This window comes from Siphateles boraxobius, unplaced genomic scaffold (genome assembly GCF_051911475.1).
Source record: "Siphateles boraxobius isolate OS27281-9 unplaced genomic scaffold, OSU_SipBor_1 41, whole genome shotgun sequence".
NCBI classification, from domain to species: domain Eukaryota; kingdom Metazoa; phylum Chordata; class Actinopteri; order Cypriniformes; family Leuciscidae; genus Siphateles; species Siphateles boraxobius.
The window spans coordinates 36,719,354-36,739,007 of record NW_027509042.1 but is presented as its reverse complement, the minus strand read 5'-3'; the positions used below and the strand labels follow the sequence as shown (position 1 = coordinate 36,739,007).

At 43.5% G+C, this 19,654-nt stretch overlaps 1 protein-coding gene across 8 annotated transcripts in view; it reads right to left on the bottom strand.

The window, feature by feature from the left end:
* Positions 1 to 19,654, bottom strand: part of dock9b (dedicator of cytokinesis 9b) — a 125,396-nt gene that overhangs the window by 58,230 nt on the left and 47,512 nt on the right. For 5 of the 8 annotated variants that reach the window (XM_077199334.1, XM_077199330.1, XM_077199333.1 and 2 more), the window contains exons 2-3: positions 7,667 to 7,783; positions 5,016 to 5,105 (exon numbers count right to left, since the gene is read on the bottom strand). In XM_077199334.1, the coding sequence (XP_077055449.1) occupies positions 5,016 to 5,105; positions 7,667 to 7,783 (207 nt within the window). Of the gene's footprint in view, positions 1 to 5,015; positions 5,106 to 7,666; positions 7,784 to 12,283; positions 12,827 to 19,654 lie in introns of those variants that run through there. The other 3 variants (XM_077199336.1, XM_077199332.1, XM_077199331.1) reach the window with 3 other exon arrangements.

Below are 19,654 nucleotides of genomic sequence, written 5' to 3'. Positions count from 1 at the left end.
AGTATGACCAACATAAGAATTTTCACCGGAAAAAGTCATCTGAAAGTAACATCCACTTTTGTTCTGACCAACTAAGGGGAAAAAAAGCATAGCAGTAAATCACGCTGATTAAATCTAACGATCGCTTATCATATCACATCAAACCGCGCAATTTATATTTGTTAAATTTGTTCTAAAATTGTAATGTTAAAAACATCAGCATTACGTTACTACATTTGATCCAAACTTTTTCCTTGTTTTCGTATGGGCCGGTTTCTGTCTCTTTTTTTCAGTAGTCACTCCAAAGTCCAAAGTCTTTTGCATTTTACAACGTGTTATCACTGGTAATTGTCGTTTGAACCTTTCTGGATCCGCCATCAAATTGATAAGTTTAATTATATCAAGTGCTGTGAGAAAAGGCTATAAATTTACACCTTCAACATCCTCACACACAATATAGCCTAATAGCCGAGACACCTTTATGTGTACAGATGTGACAATGACGCAACGACATGCTCGAATTTTCCGTGGAAATCCACCAATACCACTGGAATTAAAAACATTATTACAAGCTTACCATTTTGAATCGAGCTAAGGCAAGCAGATAGTTTTGAACACTGGCTGGTTTACTTGCTCAATTTTATTTTGGATAATTTTTAACCCCAAAAAGTTATGGACTGCAGCTTTAAATATAATAATAAAAATAGACAAACTGTAAATAAGAAAAAGTTTTTTTATATGATCTGGACAAAATGTGAGTGAAACCATGCAGGCACAACTATCCGTAAGCAGGGTACGCACTTGCTTACGGGCCCGGAGCAATCAGGGGTCCGTGTGACTGGAAGATATTGACTGACAGCCGGGGCCCCTATCGCATTTTACTATTAGTCTGATCGCATTTTACTTTATCGTGAATTTATTTGAATAAATAATGACAACAACATATTTTACTGATCATTGAAAACATGTAATGAAATGAACAATGATGGATTTTGGTGTAATTTTTTCCGAATTGTGACTGGGGAATCCCCGGGTAAGCCCAGAAAATGCAGCTATAATGTAAGTGAGTATCTTTTTTTACGTATTTGGACCTAGGTCTGTGTGTGTAGTCATAGCAGTGAGTAACAATGTGTTATGGTGCGCCGTCACCAGTAGTGTTTTTTCATGTGTTTTGATGCGGGTGCACCATCACCAGCAGTGTTTTTTTGTTTGTTTTTTTGTGGTGCGCGTAGGCTACTCCTGATTTTGTCAGCCATCTCATCTCTTATATGCTATGTCTCTATGATCCTATACTGTCCTATTCATGGTAGCCAATCATGGACATTGCGTCACCACGTAGTAGGGGGCCCAGCCTTGATAGACCTGCATAAGGGCCCGGTGTTGGCTCGTTACACCACTGCATGCAAGGTTTTTTGGGGGTCCCATCTTAAAATGAGGAAGCCACAATATATTACAGTACATACAATAGTACAAGTGGCTACGCTATATAGCACAAATGAGACAAGTTATGTTTAATATAGAGCAATAGTATATGTACATGAAATAATATAGCACATTAAATAGTATAGTGATGCTTGACTATCATTTGGTATATTTTAAGCTGTTGTATTTTTTATACTAAAACAAAGAGCATTGAGACAACTAAACCACCAGCACTGATGACTTATGACATTACAAAACAAAACTGATTAAAAAAAAAGTTCTTGGGCAGCTCATCTTGTTTGGATTCCTCTGTGTTCCTCTTAAACCAGCAGATTTAATTACAACTCTTACAAAACAAACTGACAAATGTTTACTCAATGTTTCTATTGGACATATTTTATGTCAGAAGTTGTTCTGTTTGCAAGTTTACCACAGCAATCCTACAGAATGAATGTTGTTCTGGAGTGTACAGAGGACATGTGCGCTTGACTAATGGACGAGACAGATGTTTTGATTTGTGAAAAGCAGGAAAACTGCCTGGCTCTGGCCCAGCTGCCCTTGATGATGTCACTAAGCTCTTTAGTAGGAGGAAGTATCGCTTTACGCTCTCCGCTGTCGACGCCCAGTGCCTGTGATATCCACAAAAACCTAGCCTTGACCCAGACCTCACACACACGTACAGTTTTTCTAACACAAATGCATATAGAAGAACTATTAAAGATGCACCATAAATTGGCTTGAGGGAACCTCTCGAAATCTGTTTTGCCCTGTTTCACCATTTTATTCAAAGACAATTCCTGTTCTAACAATCTTATTTCGCAATGCAGAAGTAAGCTAATTTCTGTGAATGTGTGACATTTTCAATTCAAATGTGTAAATAACTAAAAGAATAATGATACAACCCAGTGTTTATAATTACAATATATTCAAATAATATGATGAGAAATACTAGTTTGCAATATCAAGCAACATGGCCGCACCAGCTCTTATGTTAAAAATAAGTTGTATAAAGCTCTATCAGAAGCCTTAGTCCTTCCAATATAATTATTAATAGCCCAAGGTAAAGATTTTGTACATTGTATATGAGGGCTTATAGCAGTGGTTCCTTATCAGTAGGTCACTCTCCACGTGAGTCGCGACCGACGAATAGGAGTCTTACTAGAGAGGCCAATCATTTCTAATGCATCAGCTGTTCAGCCACGCAGCGCGGATACATAATGAACAGCAGGTGCGATTGCACTTCAGCTTTTTGCTTCGGAGCACTTTGATGCTATTTTCTCTAATAAGAGTGTTACGAGCGAGCTTTCAACGGGACCTCTCCAGTCTGGTGCGGGCAATACAGCGCGGCAGCGTGGGCGATCTCTCTCTCTCTCTCTCTCTCTCTCTCTCTCTCTCTCTTATAATGACATCAAAATAGTCAAATATTATAACACATTTAAATCTAAATGTACAAATTAAATTAATTGTACAAATTAACAATGTAAAAAAAAAATTTATGAACATAGAATTCAGTGTGTAGGTGTTTTCGTGTTTGAGTTGTATGAATGTGTGAGCGCATCACTGATTAGTCGTCGACTCTCTTTTTGTGACAAGCATCAATGTACCTGGCTGCTAGTATGATACAATCTCTTTTTTCACCTAATAGATGTTGAAATTGTGTTTTGTTGTTTAATTTTATGAAGTTAGGGCAAAGTATTTAAAATTTGGTATAAAAAGTCCCTCTAATGTCCTCATAGTTGGGGCAGCTGGTGAGAAAGTGTTGCTCTGTCTCCACTTGTCCCTGGTCACAGTACGGGCAGATGCGTCTCTCTCTGGGCAGCCAGTTCTGTCTGTGTCTGCCCGTCTCTACAGTCAGAATGTGATTGCTCAGTCTGTACTTCGTCGTCCTTCTTCTTAATTTACAGTCTTTCACTGTACTCAGGTATTCTGCGGTTGTGTAGTCTCTATTTAGGGCCAAATAACATTCAAGTTTACTTTGCTTTTCTGTTGTTTCAGTCCAATAGGTGAGGTAATTCTCTTGTTGTGCTTCTTTAATGTGGTTAGGCCAGACTGTGTGTATGAGGGTGTCAGTGTCCTGAGGCGGATTATTGTTAGTCGTGTTGTGGAGCCTCAGGACCAGCTGAAGGACGGGGCTCTTCTCAGTGTTCATTTCATGGTTTTTAAGGGCTTTAAAATGATAAGAGTTGGGGTCACTCATCTTTAGATGTTTCCAAAATGTGATGGCTCGTTTCTCAACGTATTCATAGAGGGTTAATACACAACATGTATTAATTAAGGGTCTCTCTCTCTCTCTTTTGTTTTCAAATTTGAGCAAAACAAAAAAGCTGTTTTTACAGCTGATAAGGTGCGCCGTGAGAGCGCTGAAAGTCTGTTCTTACGGCTAAGATCACACCAGCGAGAGAAACAGCACATGCGGCTGCACATTCCTGTCCGTGTTCGCTGTGATCGTTCCCCTGCATGCTCATCAAGGAAACCAGTCCCTAAAAGAGCTTATACGGGTTGAGTGCGTCTTTTTAAAGATGTTACTCTACCTGTGTGTTTCTAGATGCGGTCTCCAAAAACGGCAACAAAAACAAACTGGGCAAACCCACACCACGAAACATAACAAACTGTTCCAGCCAATAACCGACAAGAAGGGTTTGGGGGGGTTAGTGCTCGGGTGAGGAGGAGGGAGGGTCTAGCTAGCCTCCATTTTCTTTGACAATACTTCGAACGTCAACAAGAAGTGATGTCACCCAACATCGCTAGCACCTTTAAAATCTCTAAGTGGAGATTTCTAGCTTGCGTGCATGAGAAAAAACTAAAATTGAGAAAATGGCCTTTAAAGATATATTTTGTAAATGAAAACTACAGACATAAATACATGCGTATAAAAAGAGTAATAAAGTATATTTTAGATGTTTTCTTTCCACTAGTCTCAAACAACACATTATGGAAAGCCAAATAACCCCAGATCTCAAAATAGACCAGTGCTTGAAAAAATAGTTTTTGTCTGAAGTCTTGCCTTAAACTGCTATTCAGGTTAACCAAACACTAAATGCACTTAAATAGTTTGATTAAGTCATGATTATTCTTAGAAGATAAAACATGGCTCCTTTTAATGTAAATTATGCTTAGCATTAGGCCTAGATTCCACCTTATTTTCAAAGCTCAGTGCTATTTTCATAATTCAGCTGACTTTGAACTATTCCCGCCTGTAGAAAGCAAGATGTTTGTGTGCATTTTTGATCTTGACACCAGTATTTCATCAAACAATGATCAACTGCAAGAGAAGAGAACCGTAACCGGGCATATATCCAAACATGTGGTCAAGTGCTTGTTTAATAGATGATTCAGGTTCATTGGGTGATGAAGTCTCAGTAAAGTGTACCAGTTTGTGGTATTCTAATGCATCCTCTCAGAACTCACCTTTAAATAGTGGAATGTAAGTAGCAGCATACAAATAGTGTTTAACTAGGCAAGTTTTGGGAGTGTTTTGCAACATGATTTGTATAATTCCTTAATTGCACTAAAACAATACCGACAATGTGCAGAAAAACAATGCTATCAGAATGCTACTGATGAATTCATCCACATTTTTTGCTCTGATGTATGAGTTTATGATGAGCTCTTACCTCCTGGACTAGCAGGCTGCTGGCTCTCTTTTCTGCCCCATCTGGAACTGAAGAGTACAGTGTTCTGCCCTGACGCTTCAAAATGGAGATCTATGCAGAAACATGTGCAAACGTTTCAGATATTAAATAAAGACAAGCACATGGACACACATAAAAAAAGATTTGTCAATGTAAATCTGGCCATTTCTTGCAGCAATACAATTAATCATGTTGGACTACAAACAAAAGAGAGGTTTTAATCTTAACAATGGACTAAGAGGATTTTGGTACACTGAAAAAAGTCGAAATGTTTCAACTTTTGTTTCCATGTTTATACCTGTTTTGTTCAGTTTGTCTAAAAGCAAATAACCCTCCGCCACAGAAAAATATAAAACAAAAAAAGTGTTTAAATAGGACTTTCGCTTAACACCAGGAATATTGATGTGCACAACACATACTGGCTAGCTTTACTGACTGCAGAAATTATTGTAGTTTTTATACACTTTTATGGGGGGGGAGGGGGGGTTGTTAGTACATAACAGAAAATGTAACGCATATTAAAAAAAAAAACATCACAATAAATATATTTTTTTATAGTAAGTAAACTAAATTAAACATTAATGAACAAAATGTGTAAATTCTACTTTCTGTAAAACGGTGTTTCAGTAAAATAAGTGCGACTAAAAGATGCTTATAACAAACATTACAAACGCAAACCCACGTACAGGGAGACAGGCAAAAACAGAGTAAATTCAATCTCAGCACAAGGCAGGCAAAACAGAACTGAAAGCTTCGCACACATAACATCCACAAAAGACAACACCAGACACTGAACAATAAACACTGGGGTACAAACACACAAGATAACGACAAGCTAACTAGGAAGAGGTGGAGGTAATCAATAACCATGGCAACCTACAAGGGTAAAGAAAAGCAGGAAATAAAAAAAAAACAGGACATGAACACTGGGAACGATGGGAAGAGGAAATACACTTCAGAATAAAAGTTCAAATAGCAACAACAACAAACATTAAACCAGAGAACATATAAAAATGTTTTACAATAGCAAATTTTTTACATAGGCTACTGAAATATTTTTTTAAAAGCCTATCAATTAATATATAGACTTACATTAAGTAATATTTTAGCTTATGTCTAAAGAATACATTGATTAATTATGGTCTTTATAATAAAATATCTTTTTTACTTTGATTGTTTTTGTCTTATTTAAAAAATATTTGTTATTAGTAATAAATCAAAAATTAATATTTGAAGCAAACCAATAAATTTGGCAGTAACATTTTTTTTAAAGTTTTGTGGATATGGAGTGATTTAAAATTACTAGAATATACAATTGGAGTTCCGGTCATGTCTCTGGCTTCATAATTATACAGAGGCTCAGATGTGTCTTTCTAGGACACGTCATCTCAGTTTTCATTCATACTCCAGAAGACAAGTGAATACCTTTGTGTTCATAGAGCATGAGGCCTGATGTGAAACCAACATTTAAGATTAAGCTAAATTGCCCATAGCTGTACAGCCATAGGTTTTACATGAAGCGCTGCACTCAGTATAACCAGCTTGTGCTTGTGGTGCCTCTAATATGAACTGGAAAAACATAAATAATCAAACTATGCTTACACTTAGTCATAATATTGGTGACGATTATTAACCATATTCATAAACACTGCATTGTAAGGCAGCGTGAGTATGTGTGTGTGTTACACATTGTTGTTTCTGGCAGTGGAGCCAGGCAGCATGTAAGGCCAAAAATGTACAGACAGGGAACTATTAAACTCTGGAGTATGTGGTATAATTTGGGAAGAGCTACAAGTTAATGTATAAAATATAATGTAAAACATTTTGTAATTAAAAAATACTAAAGATTTTTACTTAGGGGTGGTGGTAATGGTCACCAAAAGGAAAATGGTTTAATAAAAATGCAGAGAGGTTTGTGCGTGTGTTAGGTTTATGCTTTAATGTGACCACAGATACTGTATGTCATATACAAATAAATTGAATGCCAGTCATAACATAGGTTACTTTGGCTTCACAAAACTATTCGATTTTGGATTTGAGATTAGATTTAGAATTTATAAATAGATTTATGGTTTAATTTCCTATCACTAATCTTAAAATAGAATTATAATTGTTTGGTTTCGGCTACCTGCATGGACAGTTGTTTGCAGAACACAGTTTTTTTTCTGTTCCCCATAAACCAAATCCCATAACAATGATCTCTCACATACACACCCATTTCTAAAGGAAAACAAGTAAATGGTTCCATTCAGAGAAGCAGCTTGAAAAATCCCCTGAGACAATGTTACTGTAATGCTATTTGAGGGGTTGAGTTATGGTTGTGATGGAAAAGCAGGCCCTCATGAACACAGAAAGAACAGAGATGTATAACTAATGAGAAAACAAACTCAAGACACACCACCACTGAGAGAACATCTGCACAGGTTACTCATCACTCTGAAAAATAACATTTCAGAGGAAATCACAGCATGATTTCAGATAAGACGAGAACAAAAAATGCTGACAGAAATGAAACTGTACATGAGTCTCTAGCAGGTAAAAATGGAAAGAAGAACAATTTAGGAATGGATACTGATAGGAGAGCAGATGCTCTGAGAGCTGGATGTGTACAGTAGGTAAGCAGACGTTCTTACCTGAAAGTCATCAATAGGAAACTGCAGCATGTCTCTGAGGACATCACTGAGCATCTGAGTTTTCCTCTGGACAAGTACACTCTCATAGTCCAACGGCTCGATCACTTTAGGTTTTACCTGGAGACAAACACACAGACACACTGAAGTTCAACAGGAGCAAATTAGATGGAACAAATAAAATGGTCAGGATTTCAAATCAACATAATGAAATCAGGACTTTAAATAAACCACGAATGACTATATCAATGACACAGGTTTATGGAACGGTCATAATATTTGCGTTCGCTAAGTGACTGCAGATCCTCACACGGGTCCGGTGTGTTACCAGAACCATTCTGCTGAATTCGGTCAGGACATTAACGGAGTCATGAACAATTTTTCTAACATTTTCTCCTGATGTTCACTTTCAAAGAGGGTTTAATTACAGTACAAGCGTTTTCTTCAAAGAGGCAAGGGAGGTAATGTCTCCAAAACAATTATGAGAAAATAACCAACATCCATTTATTTATTCTCTTAACCACTTCTCCTTAGGGTAGAAGGAAAATTAGGAAAAATTATCAACAGTACAAAAATACACAAATAATAGTAATTAGAGATCAAATAGTGTGAAAATCCCTCATTTTTGTAAAATGACACTGTCACATAAAACCTGGAATTCATTAATGTAAATGAATGCACATTAAGCTCCAAACCTAGAGAAGAGACTAATGCGCTGTATAGTATGAATATTGTTAGTGTAAATTAAATCCGGATGTACAAAAAATGCCATGCTGTCTGTTACTGTCACTCACCTACCAGCGCCAGTCGTGTTACTTCACTCCCATTCACAAATCATTTCCTGTGGCCTCGTGGGATAGTAAACTGTGCATTTCAGAATCTCACCGAAAGTAGTAGCCTAGGTCATCCGGGTACTTTTCGCCTACAGTTTTATGAATGCTATGAATTCATCTTTGTCTCACATACTGAATTTTTTGTTGTTGCCTACCATATAGTAGAGAAGTAGGCATATTTGGAAGCAGGGTTTGTCCCATTTCAGAAGCACACTTTGTACCACTAATTTGCATAGAACTCTTAGTTCTTCTGCTATTACGAATAATATATATTTATTACTTCTCCTTATTACCTCACTGTGATGTTGCTGATGTCAAATACGTCATTCATGCATTCGTTTGCTCATTCTTTCAAAATTGCAAAAGTTTAGAACAAACTTTTTCTTTCTCAGTGTCTGGGGACTAGGGAGGACGTTGGGTGTTCTGAAAGTTATAGTATAAATTCATAGTATAATGAACATTGCTATCTCAAAAGATGAAGTAAATTTGATTCATCTCTACATCATCCCTTTAAGACATTCTGTTTGTCATGTAAACTCTGGTGCATTATCCTCTAGCGTATAATCCTTTAATGCGGTACTTACAGTTTTTTTCGATTGCTAAACGACAGTGAGCACAACTGGAGCTACATGTGAAAACTCTAACTACAGTCTGCACAGCAGCAGTTCATGTGGACCAAACTCTAAACTGCTAATTGCAATTTCAGCTGAAAGGCTAAGCAGTGTCTTGTTTGTTATTTGTTTGAATTACAGTATGTACTTTTAGTTTCTATCTTTTTTTTTCTCATTACTGTAATTCCGTAAATGGACAGACTATTGAAGCAACCTGCTAATTTTCATTTACCTTAAAGAATTGTTATGTTCTAAAAATGTTAATAAATCATGTGAAAGAATGTCACTCTTTTCTTTGAAGAAAATATTACTTTGTATGAAGTCCATGAAATTGTTCAAACTGTAAAGATGAAAAGTTTGTATTTTCTGTATTGGTGTTTGATGCTAGTGTTTTTACTCTCAGTGTGTTCTGAGTGACAGTGTGTGTTATCTCAGTGAGGGTTGTGTATAGTGTTTGGCTGCACTGAGCCTGTTTTGAGCCATGTGTTAAGAGTTGTGTTGCTTGGAATGAGTTTTGCAGGTGATGTGAACTGTTTAGCTCAGGTGACTGTTGGTAATGCAGACTGTAGTTAGAGTTTTGCACATGTGGCTCCAGTTGTGCTCACTGTCGTTTAGCAATCGAAAAAAACTGTAATAAATGTGGTACAAAATTTCAAAATACCATATACAGTATTGTATGATGTTACAACATCAACAGGAACCAAAGGCAAACACAAATGTCTTTGTGCACAGATACTCTGTTCTGTTTGTTAGTGAGTAAGAGATAGTTGTGAATGAGTATTGTGTTGAACTGTACCAGGCAGTTCACACACTGCTTCCCATCCACGCTATGATCCGCGCCAACAGTCTACATCACCCAATAAAGACGGGTGAACAGGTCTCTGTTACAATGTCCATTGTGACATCATCGCTTCAGCACGGGACGGCAGGACTCTGACTCAGGCACCAACTGGCTAAGATATAAAGATGGAAACCTCTGGGGAGAAATATTTCCTGTCCAACACACACACACACACACACACACATAAAAAGTATAGAGCAGAGTTTCAAAAAAGAATGAAAACAACTACCCGTATGTTGTCAACAATGTCAAAAATTATGATCTGATTTATCAAGATACCAATGTTTGCAGCAGAATTTTTCATCTAATTCATCCAAGAAATAAATATCTCAGATGTTTAATACTAATGTATGAATACAAAAAATACTAAATGTGAAATAACAATTTAATTACAGAAGACAATGTTAATACTTTAAAGGAACATATTTGAAATCAACATAAAGTCTTTTTTTTTAAATCCTGTGGTTTTACTGTGTGTGTGTGTATGTGTGTGTGTGTGTGTGTGTGTGTGTGTGTGTGTGTGTGTGTGTGTGTGTGTGTGTGTGTGCGTGTGCGTGTGCGTGTGTGTGTGTGTGTGTGTGCGTGTGCGTGCGTGTGCGTGTGGAGGATTTCTTGGCCGTAATCCATTTATTGCGTGCATTGATGGGGACTCCCTGCTGAGGAATGCGCTGGAACTGCACTATTACGTTGCTTCCATAAATTCATATAAAGCACATTACAGAATTAAACATCATATCACATACACATCACATACAATTTATCAGGTCTGTTCTACCAATCAGTCAACTCATAATCTCTAGTCAACTGAACATTAGACATTTGTTTGATTCGTATTCACTGTACCCAAGACTAGGAATCTGAATGTGCTCTGTGATTTGTCATGTTTTCATCATTCAATGAAGTGTTTTAGTCTGACCCTTTCTATGGCTTTAAAAAATAATCAATATTCTGGCAACACAAGCAGCCAATGTGCCAGTCTGAATGCCAACCTCAATTCCCACAGGTCACTCAGCACAGCCAACACAAACACCTACTAATTAATACAACATGATACTAATTAGGAATTTGCCAAGGCTAGGCACGGTTATTTAAACACTCGCACACTCTTTTACACACACACCATGTGGAAGAAGATGATGCTTCTTTGTGAAGAACATCCTGACAAACTTCTGGATGTTTATGTGTGCAGGACTGCAGAAATGTGTTGTGTCAAATGTCAAGCTGGAACTGCAAAGGAAGAGGAGGGGAAAGGGAATCTCATTAAACTGTCTCCCTCCCTTCGGGTCGAAGGAGGATCTTAAGGTAGAAGCAGACAGCCCTCGCTGTTTAACTGGGCTATAAATCCTTGTACTCTTGCTTTGATTTGACACAGACACATGAGCACACACTATTGTATATAGACACAGACAAACACATACAACTTAATTCTGCAAATCAATAAATCAGCAAAAGTCTTTGAAGCGTAACTTTGCGAGCTGATCTGAGCAACACTACAGGCCAGTAAAGAGGGAGTGCGGCACGCCAACACAGGTGCAACTACTCAAAAATCAAACCATAAGAAAACAACAGTGTCCATTAAGAAAATTAAGCTTTTTATACATTTATTTTAATCAAACTTAATAATTAAGTAAATATTCCTAACCAAATTCCCATCATCATACTGCAAAAAATTATGATATATATTTATTATATTTATAAAATTAGTAAATTTAGCATTTAAGCATTTAAACAGGATGGTATAATTTATTTTTCCTAATGTAGATTTAAATAAAAGTTACAGTATTTTTTTTCCTTTTAGAATAACAGGAATCACTAACCAACTCTAAAGTAAATTGTCCAGAATACAGTATTTAGTCAGAATACAATCTGTTTTACAGTAATAAGAATTTGGAGGGAAAGTATGCATGTGCTTAATTGAAAATAATGGAAAGAAATGAATAATGAAGATCTTAAATCATCTAACTTAACTTTCTTTATTTAAAATATAATTCCTTGCTTTGTTTTTGTTTTCTTATGATTTGGGGGTGAAATGTGACCTGGAATTCTGCTAAATTCACTCTGTTCTAATACAGTGTATTGTACAGTTGCATAGCCACTATGTTACAGTATGTCCTACGAAGTCAGACCAACTAGCAGTTAGTCAAGGGGTAATCAGTTTTACTTTTGGGATTCAAATTAGACCAATCTACTTTTTTTCTGTAACTGTAATAAAAAAGTTATGACCAGTCCTAAAGGAAAATATTAGATGACTAACTTCTAAGACTAGACTAACCGACCACAGAAGTACTAGACTTAGATGTTCCTTGTGCTTTAAATGGTCACATAAGAGACTTACCCCTACGGGCGCTGCTGTTTCCCCCTCTACCTCCATCTCCCCCAGACTCCTGCCCTGCTGAGGTGTTTCACACACTGCATCTTTTCGGGCGGCTCGTCCAGCCCTGCCCTGCATGATCCACAACACGCTCCCTCCAGAAAAACTGAGCTCAAATCAACTTCACTCACAGAATAAAAAATAAAAAAACAGGCTCTGTCTCGCACAGGATTAAGAGGCAAACTAACACTAGAGCTCTGCAACAGCCCGAGGGTATTCTCCGTTCTCTGCTACTCTCCCTCCGGTTGAGTCTTTCTTTCTGTTCTTCCACTCTTCTCTGTTTCTGAACTTTACCATGTGGAGTTCTCAAGAGTGTTTTCCTATATCAGTTCAGGCCCTCCCTCCCTCTCTCTCTCTCTCTCTCTCTCTCTCATTCTCCTCTCTTTTCCCTGTGGGAAGCAAAGACCACTCCTTCACACAGCTGTTCTGGAATGGGGGAGTGTGTGTGTATGTCCATGTTCACTATTGTGTTGTCATGCTCATCTGTCCTCCCTCTGCACTGAAACAGAGGTCTTAATTGTCTGTTTCACCTGTCAGAGAGCAACACCCAAAGCCCATGAGTGAACTTGGAATAGAACAAATAAAGAGACAAAAAGTCTCAAATAAAAGAGACAAAAATATCCCATTAGATCTATTACAGTTTTCACCTTATACAGAGTAAGGAAACGTCTCGGTTACGTATGTAACCCTCGTTCCCTGAGTACAGGGAACGGAGACGTGTCGTCGGGGGAGTTCCCTGACGAATTGGGATCACGCTAGGGAGACCAATTGCCTTCGAGTGAATTAAAACGAGCCAATGAAAATTGGCATGCAAGATTTGCATTCCGCGACCCGCCTACCAGCGCGGGTATAAAAGGCGGAAGTAAACATTGCGCAATGCTTTTCGCTGAGGAGCCGAACAGTGTCCAGTCCTCCGCGAAGGTACAGCGACATGGCGAAGGGACGACACGTCTCCGTTCCCTGTACTCAGGGAACGAGGGTTACATACGTAACCGAGACGTTCCCTTTCGTCCTGGGAACTCCGACGTGTCGTCGGGGGAGTTCCCTGACGAATTGGGATCCCTAATAAAGCGCCATGGTGCTGGCCCCTTCCAGCGCCCGGCTAAGCTACCCTGCAGCAGTTTCTTGAAATAAGTTGCGGGAGCTAGCACGGGAACCACACTGCTGTTCCGCAAGACCCGCACAGTGGACATTGGATAACACTGGGAAAGCGTTCCCCAAGAGAGGGGGAAAGCTGCGGAAGGCCCAGCCTGACTGACCAGGAATACACATATGTACTAGCCCAATGGGGTAGTGAAACATATGGCAGTCCCTGAGGTGGTCCCAATCCAAGGGAAATGGGAGCGCACTCAACAGGGATGACGAACGAGTCCGTCAAGGGGAAGACACGGCTAAACTGCACGTGGCATGATGGTTCACAGTAGAGATCACTGGAGCACCCAGTCTACTAACAACTCCTCACTAGAGGTAGCAGACCTGGCGCCGGGCGGTCCGCCACGCCCAGCACCGGAGGGGTGAAGGAGGAACTCACGAGGCTCACCAACGTAGGGCGCCATACGGAGCAAGAAAGCACGTATCCGCTGTTCGAGGCGGAGTGGCGTAGCAAGCCGACACAACTTATTCCCTCGACCCACTGGCCGTAGCCAGAACTCGGGAGGAAACAGGTTCCACACGAAGGCTATAGAACCTAGCGAACGTGTTCGGTGTCGCCCAGCCCGCAGCTCTACAGATGTCTGTCAGCGAGGCACCTTGAGCCAAAGCCCAAGAAGCGGCAGCACCTCTAGAGGAGTGAGCGCGCAACCTGGGAGGACAAGGCTCACCCAGAGACTCATATGCTCGGGTGATAGCATCCACTAACCAGTGGGCTAACCTCTGCTTGGAGACGGCCTTCCCCTTCTGCCGGCCTCCGTAACAGACAAAGAGCTGATCTGAGATTCTGAAGCTTTGCGTTCTGTCAATATAAACCCGCAGGGCGTGGACAGGACAGAGAAAAGCTAGGGCTGGGTCTGCCTCCTCCTGGGGCAGCGCTTGCAGGTTCACTACCTGGTACACGAAGGGAGTGGTAGGAACCTTGGGCACATATCCGAGCCGGGGTCTCAACACAACGTGAGAAAGGCCTGGCCCGAACTCTAGGCACGATTCGTCGACCAAAAAAGCCTGCAGATCCCCGACCCTCTTGAAAGAGGCCAATGCCAACAGGAGCGCTGTCTTAATGGACAGGATATTAAGCTCTACCGTCAGCAAAGGCTCAAAGGGAGGACTTTGAAGAGCTCTAAGTACCAGAGCAAGGTCCCAAGAGGGTACCGAGTGCAAAACACGAGGTGGATTTAACCTCCTGGCACCCTTAAGGAATCTGATGACCAGGTCGTGCTTCCCCAAGGACTTACCTTCCAGTGCATCGTGATGCGCGGCTATTGCGGCGACATACACTTTGAGGGTGGAGGGAGACTGCCTTCGCTCCAACCCATCTTGCAGGAAGGAAAGCACGACTCCGATCGGGCAAGTTCGGGGGTCCTCCTGACGGGAGAAACACCAATCGACGAACAGGTTCCACTTCAACGCATAGAGGCGCCTCGTAGAGGGGGCTCTAGCGGAAGTGATGGTGTCTACCACTGCCTGTGGCAGACCACCTAGAACCTCCGCGTCCCGTCCAGGGAGCAGACATGGAGTTTCCAGAGGTCTGGACGCGGGTGCCATAGAGTGCCCCGTCTCTGAGAAAGAAGGTCCTTCCTCAGAGGAATCGGCCAAGGAGGGGCTGTCGCGAGGAGCATGAATTCGGTGAACCAAGTCCTGGTGGGCCAATACGGCGCCACAAGAAGGACCTGCTGCTCGTCCTCCCTGACCTTGCACAGAGTCTGTGCAAGAAGGCTCACTGGGGGAAACGCATACTTGCGCAGGTCCCGGGGCCAGCTGTGAGCCAGGGCGTCCATGCCGAGGGTCCCCTCGGACAGGGAATAAAACCACTGGCAATGGGTCGTGTCCGGAGAGGCAAACAGGTCTACCTGTGCGACTCCGAAGACACTCCAAATCAGCTGGACCGACTGGGGATGGAGTCGCCATTCTCCTGGCAGGGGAGGCAGCCGTGAGAGCTCGTCTGCCACACGGTTGAGCTCCCCTGGAATGTGAATGGCACGAAGCGACCTCAGATGCTTCTGACTCCATATGAGGAGGTGGGAGGCGAGTCGCGACATACGACAGGAGCGTAGACCACCTTGATGGTTGATGTACGCAACGGTCGCAGTGCTGTCCGTACGGACCAGTACGTGCTTGTGTCTGAGAACCCCTTTGAGGCGACGCAAGGCTAAGCGTACTGCTTGCAACTCTAGGCAGTTGATATGCCAATGCAGTTGAGGCCCCGTCCACAGACCTGAAACTGCATGCCCGTTGTACGTGGCCCCCCATCCGGTGGCAGAGGCATCTGTGAAAACCACAGCATGCCTGGAAACCTGGACTAAGGGCACTCCGGCCCGTAGAAACGCAGGATCCGACCACGGGGAGAAGGTTTGGCGACAGTGCGGGGTCACTTTGACCCGGAACGTGCCGCTGTGCCACGCCCACCTCGGGACTCGATCGTGAAGCCAGCGCTGAAGCGGTCTCATATGTAACAGGCCGAGCTGCGTTACTGCGGCTGCCATATGCCCCAGGAGCCTCTGAAATTGTTTCAGTGGAACCGCTGTCCTGCCTCGAAAAGACCTGAGGCAGGTGAGCACTGACTGGACGCGTTCCTCCGTGAGGCGCGCAGTCCGGGCGACCGAGTCCAGCTCCATACCGAGATAAGAGATCCTCTGCACGGGGCAGAGTTTGCTCTTGTCCCAGTTGACCTGAAGCCCCAACCGGCTGAGGTGCCGAAGCACCATGTCCCTGTGATCGCACAACACATCTCGCGAGTGAGCTAAAATGAGCCAGTCGTCGAGGTAGTTGAGGATGCGAACACCTTGTTCTCTCATGGGAACAAAGGCCGCCTCCGCGACTTTCGTGAAGACGCGGGGTGACAGGGCCAGCCCGAAGGGTAGGACTTTGTACTGATACGCCCGACCCTCGAAAGCAAACCGAAGAAACGGTCTGTGTCGAAGGAGAATCGAGACGTGAAAGTACGCGTCCTTCAGGTCGATCGCTGCAAACCAATCCTGGGGACGGATGCATTCGAAAATGCGCTTCTGCGTGAGCACCTTGAACGGGAGTTTGTGCAGGGCCCGATTCAAGACCCGCAGGTCCAGGATTGGCCGTAACCCACCGCCTTTCTTGGGTACAATGAAGTAGGGGCTGTAAAACCCGGACCTCATCTCGGCAGGAGGGACCGGCTCGATCGCGTCCTTCGCCAGCAGGACATCGATCTCTTTCCGCAAGACAGGGGCGTCCACCGACCGCACACGGGTAAAGTGGACGCCCCTGAACTTGGGAGGCCGGCGTGCAAACTGAATTGCATAGCCGAACCGGATGGTGCGGATGAGCCATCGGGACGGACCCGGAAGCGCTTCTAGCCAGGCTTCCAGATACCGTCCCAATGAACCCACCCGAACCACCGGCGTACCCGCGGAGGGGCAGCGAGGTGGAAGACAGGGACCCGGCTCTGGTGGCGTTGTAGCGACCGAGAGCGGGGGTCTGGGTGCGCCTGACACCAACCTGCTTCCACCGAGGGGCAGACGGCAGAGAAGGCTCGTGGGCGTTCTGCTGCGGACTGCCCGGTGGCGAGGGGAGGGGGAGAGACGAGGAACGAGGCCCTGACTCCTCGTATGCTGGTCTCTGCGCCTCTGGGCCCAGCTGCAGACTGGAGCGACGCAGCTGAGGCTGCGTCACTGCTATCTGCAAGCTGGGGAGAGGGGAACGGGAGTGGTGCAGCTCGGGGGCGGCACGCACTGCCATTCTGACCCTCTCGGACGGAGGAAACTGGTCTTATTATACTGCCAGTCTCGACCGTGAGGGGAAACGAGGGACGAGGCCCGGGGGCATCGAGTCCTGGTTTCCCCTCACCCAGCGAGAGACGAGAGTGACAAGGCCGTAGCCCTCACTGCCATCTGAGCGCTGGGGCCCGTGAACGACTCAGAGGAAGTGGACTGCTCAAACTTTGGGTACCGCTGATTACTGGATAACCAGCGGCGGAACAGAAACTAAATTCTCCACCCGGCCCTCCCCCGGGGGAAGGAGTGGTGATGACACGCACTCCCAAAGAGCAGATCGTCACATACTCTGGGTCGCTCCTCTCAGGGTTGCTTCCCTTCCCTTGGGAAAAACAAACTCCGAGCGGGCTGGTTTTGAGGTGCTTCTGGACCACCAGTGTGGACATCGTCTAACCGAGGGCCAGCGCTGTGACTAATCACGGTCAGTCACTAAGCACAGCTCAACCCCGAGTTAGAACTACGCACGTGCAGTGGTAGTGAGAGAGGAAAAACTTCTGCAGATTTAGGCATGTTTGGCTTGCCATATTGGCACCAAAACGCTTCCATACTGCCAAAATTCTTCACACACATCCAGGCGCTTTAGAACAGCCCAGGAAAGTGTGGCTGTTAAGTCTGAATCTTCAGCATGAGAACACGACATTATAGTAGGAACTCAGCATCATTTTCAGAGTATAACAGCCCTCTCTCCGATGTAGCGATCGACATCTGTCCTCCCTGGGGCCCCGAATGAAATGCTTGGTCCCTCATGAGAAGGACCAGAATCCCATCCGAAAGCCTCGACGGCACACGGCACGCTGAGCGGCTCAAGCCTTTACGAGAAAGGGGAGACGAGCAGCACGCCGACGTGGTCATGCACTCCTGAGAGAACATGAACCACCCACGAACGCAGTCTCAACACACTGATTAGGCATGTGAAACAGTGATCGTGGCCGTCAACCAGGCATGCAAGATAGTGAACGTGGCCATCGCTTCGATGACACACGGCACGCTGGGCGCTCAAGCCTTCAGGCAAGGCGAACAACGTGCCGACGTGGTCATGCTCTCATAAGAAAGCATAAACCACCCACGAACACAGTCTCAGCATGTTTGCGATGCGCTAGAGGAGTGAGTGGTTCGTGCTCACTGAAACCCTCAGATCACCAATGTTATTCGCCAAAGTAGCCCTCCTCTGGTGCACCAGAAGAGAAACTAGATCGGGAAATAAGCAAAGGGACTCACCTCATAGAGGCACGCGAGTCTTGATCTTGACCACGCATCTTGAGCGCCGAATGACGCGCGCTGGGTTGCCGTGACAACCCGCGCTGTCAGCCGGCGCTCGACGGCACACGGCACGCTGAGCGGCTCAAGCCTTTACGAGAAAGGGGAGACGAACAACGTGCCGACGTGGTCATGCACCCCTGAGAGAACATGAACCACCCACGAACGTAGTCTCACACACGGATTAGGCATGTGAAACAATGAACGTGGCCGTCAAATAAGGACAGGGAACGATCGCATCCAGAAACACACGAGTGAAACGTCATCCTGAAAAGGACGCGATCTTCACTCGTGTTGCTCTTTCAGGAAGAAAGTACTCTCTCTATCGTGCTGAAGCACACAGGGACCCAACGCGGCAACACAGCGGGGAAACTGCAAGCCCGCTGTGCGCACTCAACCGTTCACCAGCTGTGAAAACAGCTTTTGAATTAACAGCATATAGACGCAGTCGGCTGACAGGAGCCGCGCGGTCGCTGAAACGCCATCTCACCAACACAGAGAGATCCCCTCCCGAAACAGCGGTAAGAAAAATACAATCTTAAAGCTCACTCACTCAGAGAGGACACAATCGGTCCGCTCCGAAGCTAAAAGCATTGCGCAATGTTTACTTCCGCCTTTTATACCCGCGCTGGTAGGCGGGTCGCGGAATGCAAATCTTGCATGCCAATTTTCATTGGCTCGTTTTAATTCACTCGAAGGCAATTGGTCTCCCTAGCGTGATCCCAATTCGTCAGGGAACTCCCCCGACGACACGTCGGAGTTCCCAGGACGAAAGGGAACTTACTATTAACTATTTAACAGGTTTTTACCGTATAGCATCTTTTACGATTACAATTACAAATCTGTTTTGCTCAGTTTTCCTTAAAGAGAAAGACAGTAATATTTGAATGTGAATATTTACTAAAAGTTGTAAGTAGTACTCTACAGAGTACAATAGCATACTGCATATAACCCCAAAACAAACATAAAATGGACTAAAAGCCACAAAACAACATCAGATCTATTTTTTTTTTATCTTGATCTTTGTGAAACCACAAAAAGTCACCCAGCATCCATCTGTTTCTTTAATTCCATATATAGAACTTCATAAGATAAAATGTTCTCATATTATAAACAACTCATTTCCTTCAAAGTACATTCACACAGCAGGATAAGACACACAATTACAGATCAGCTTATC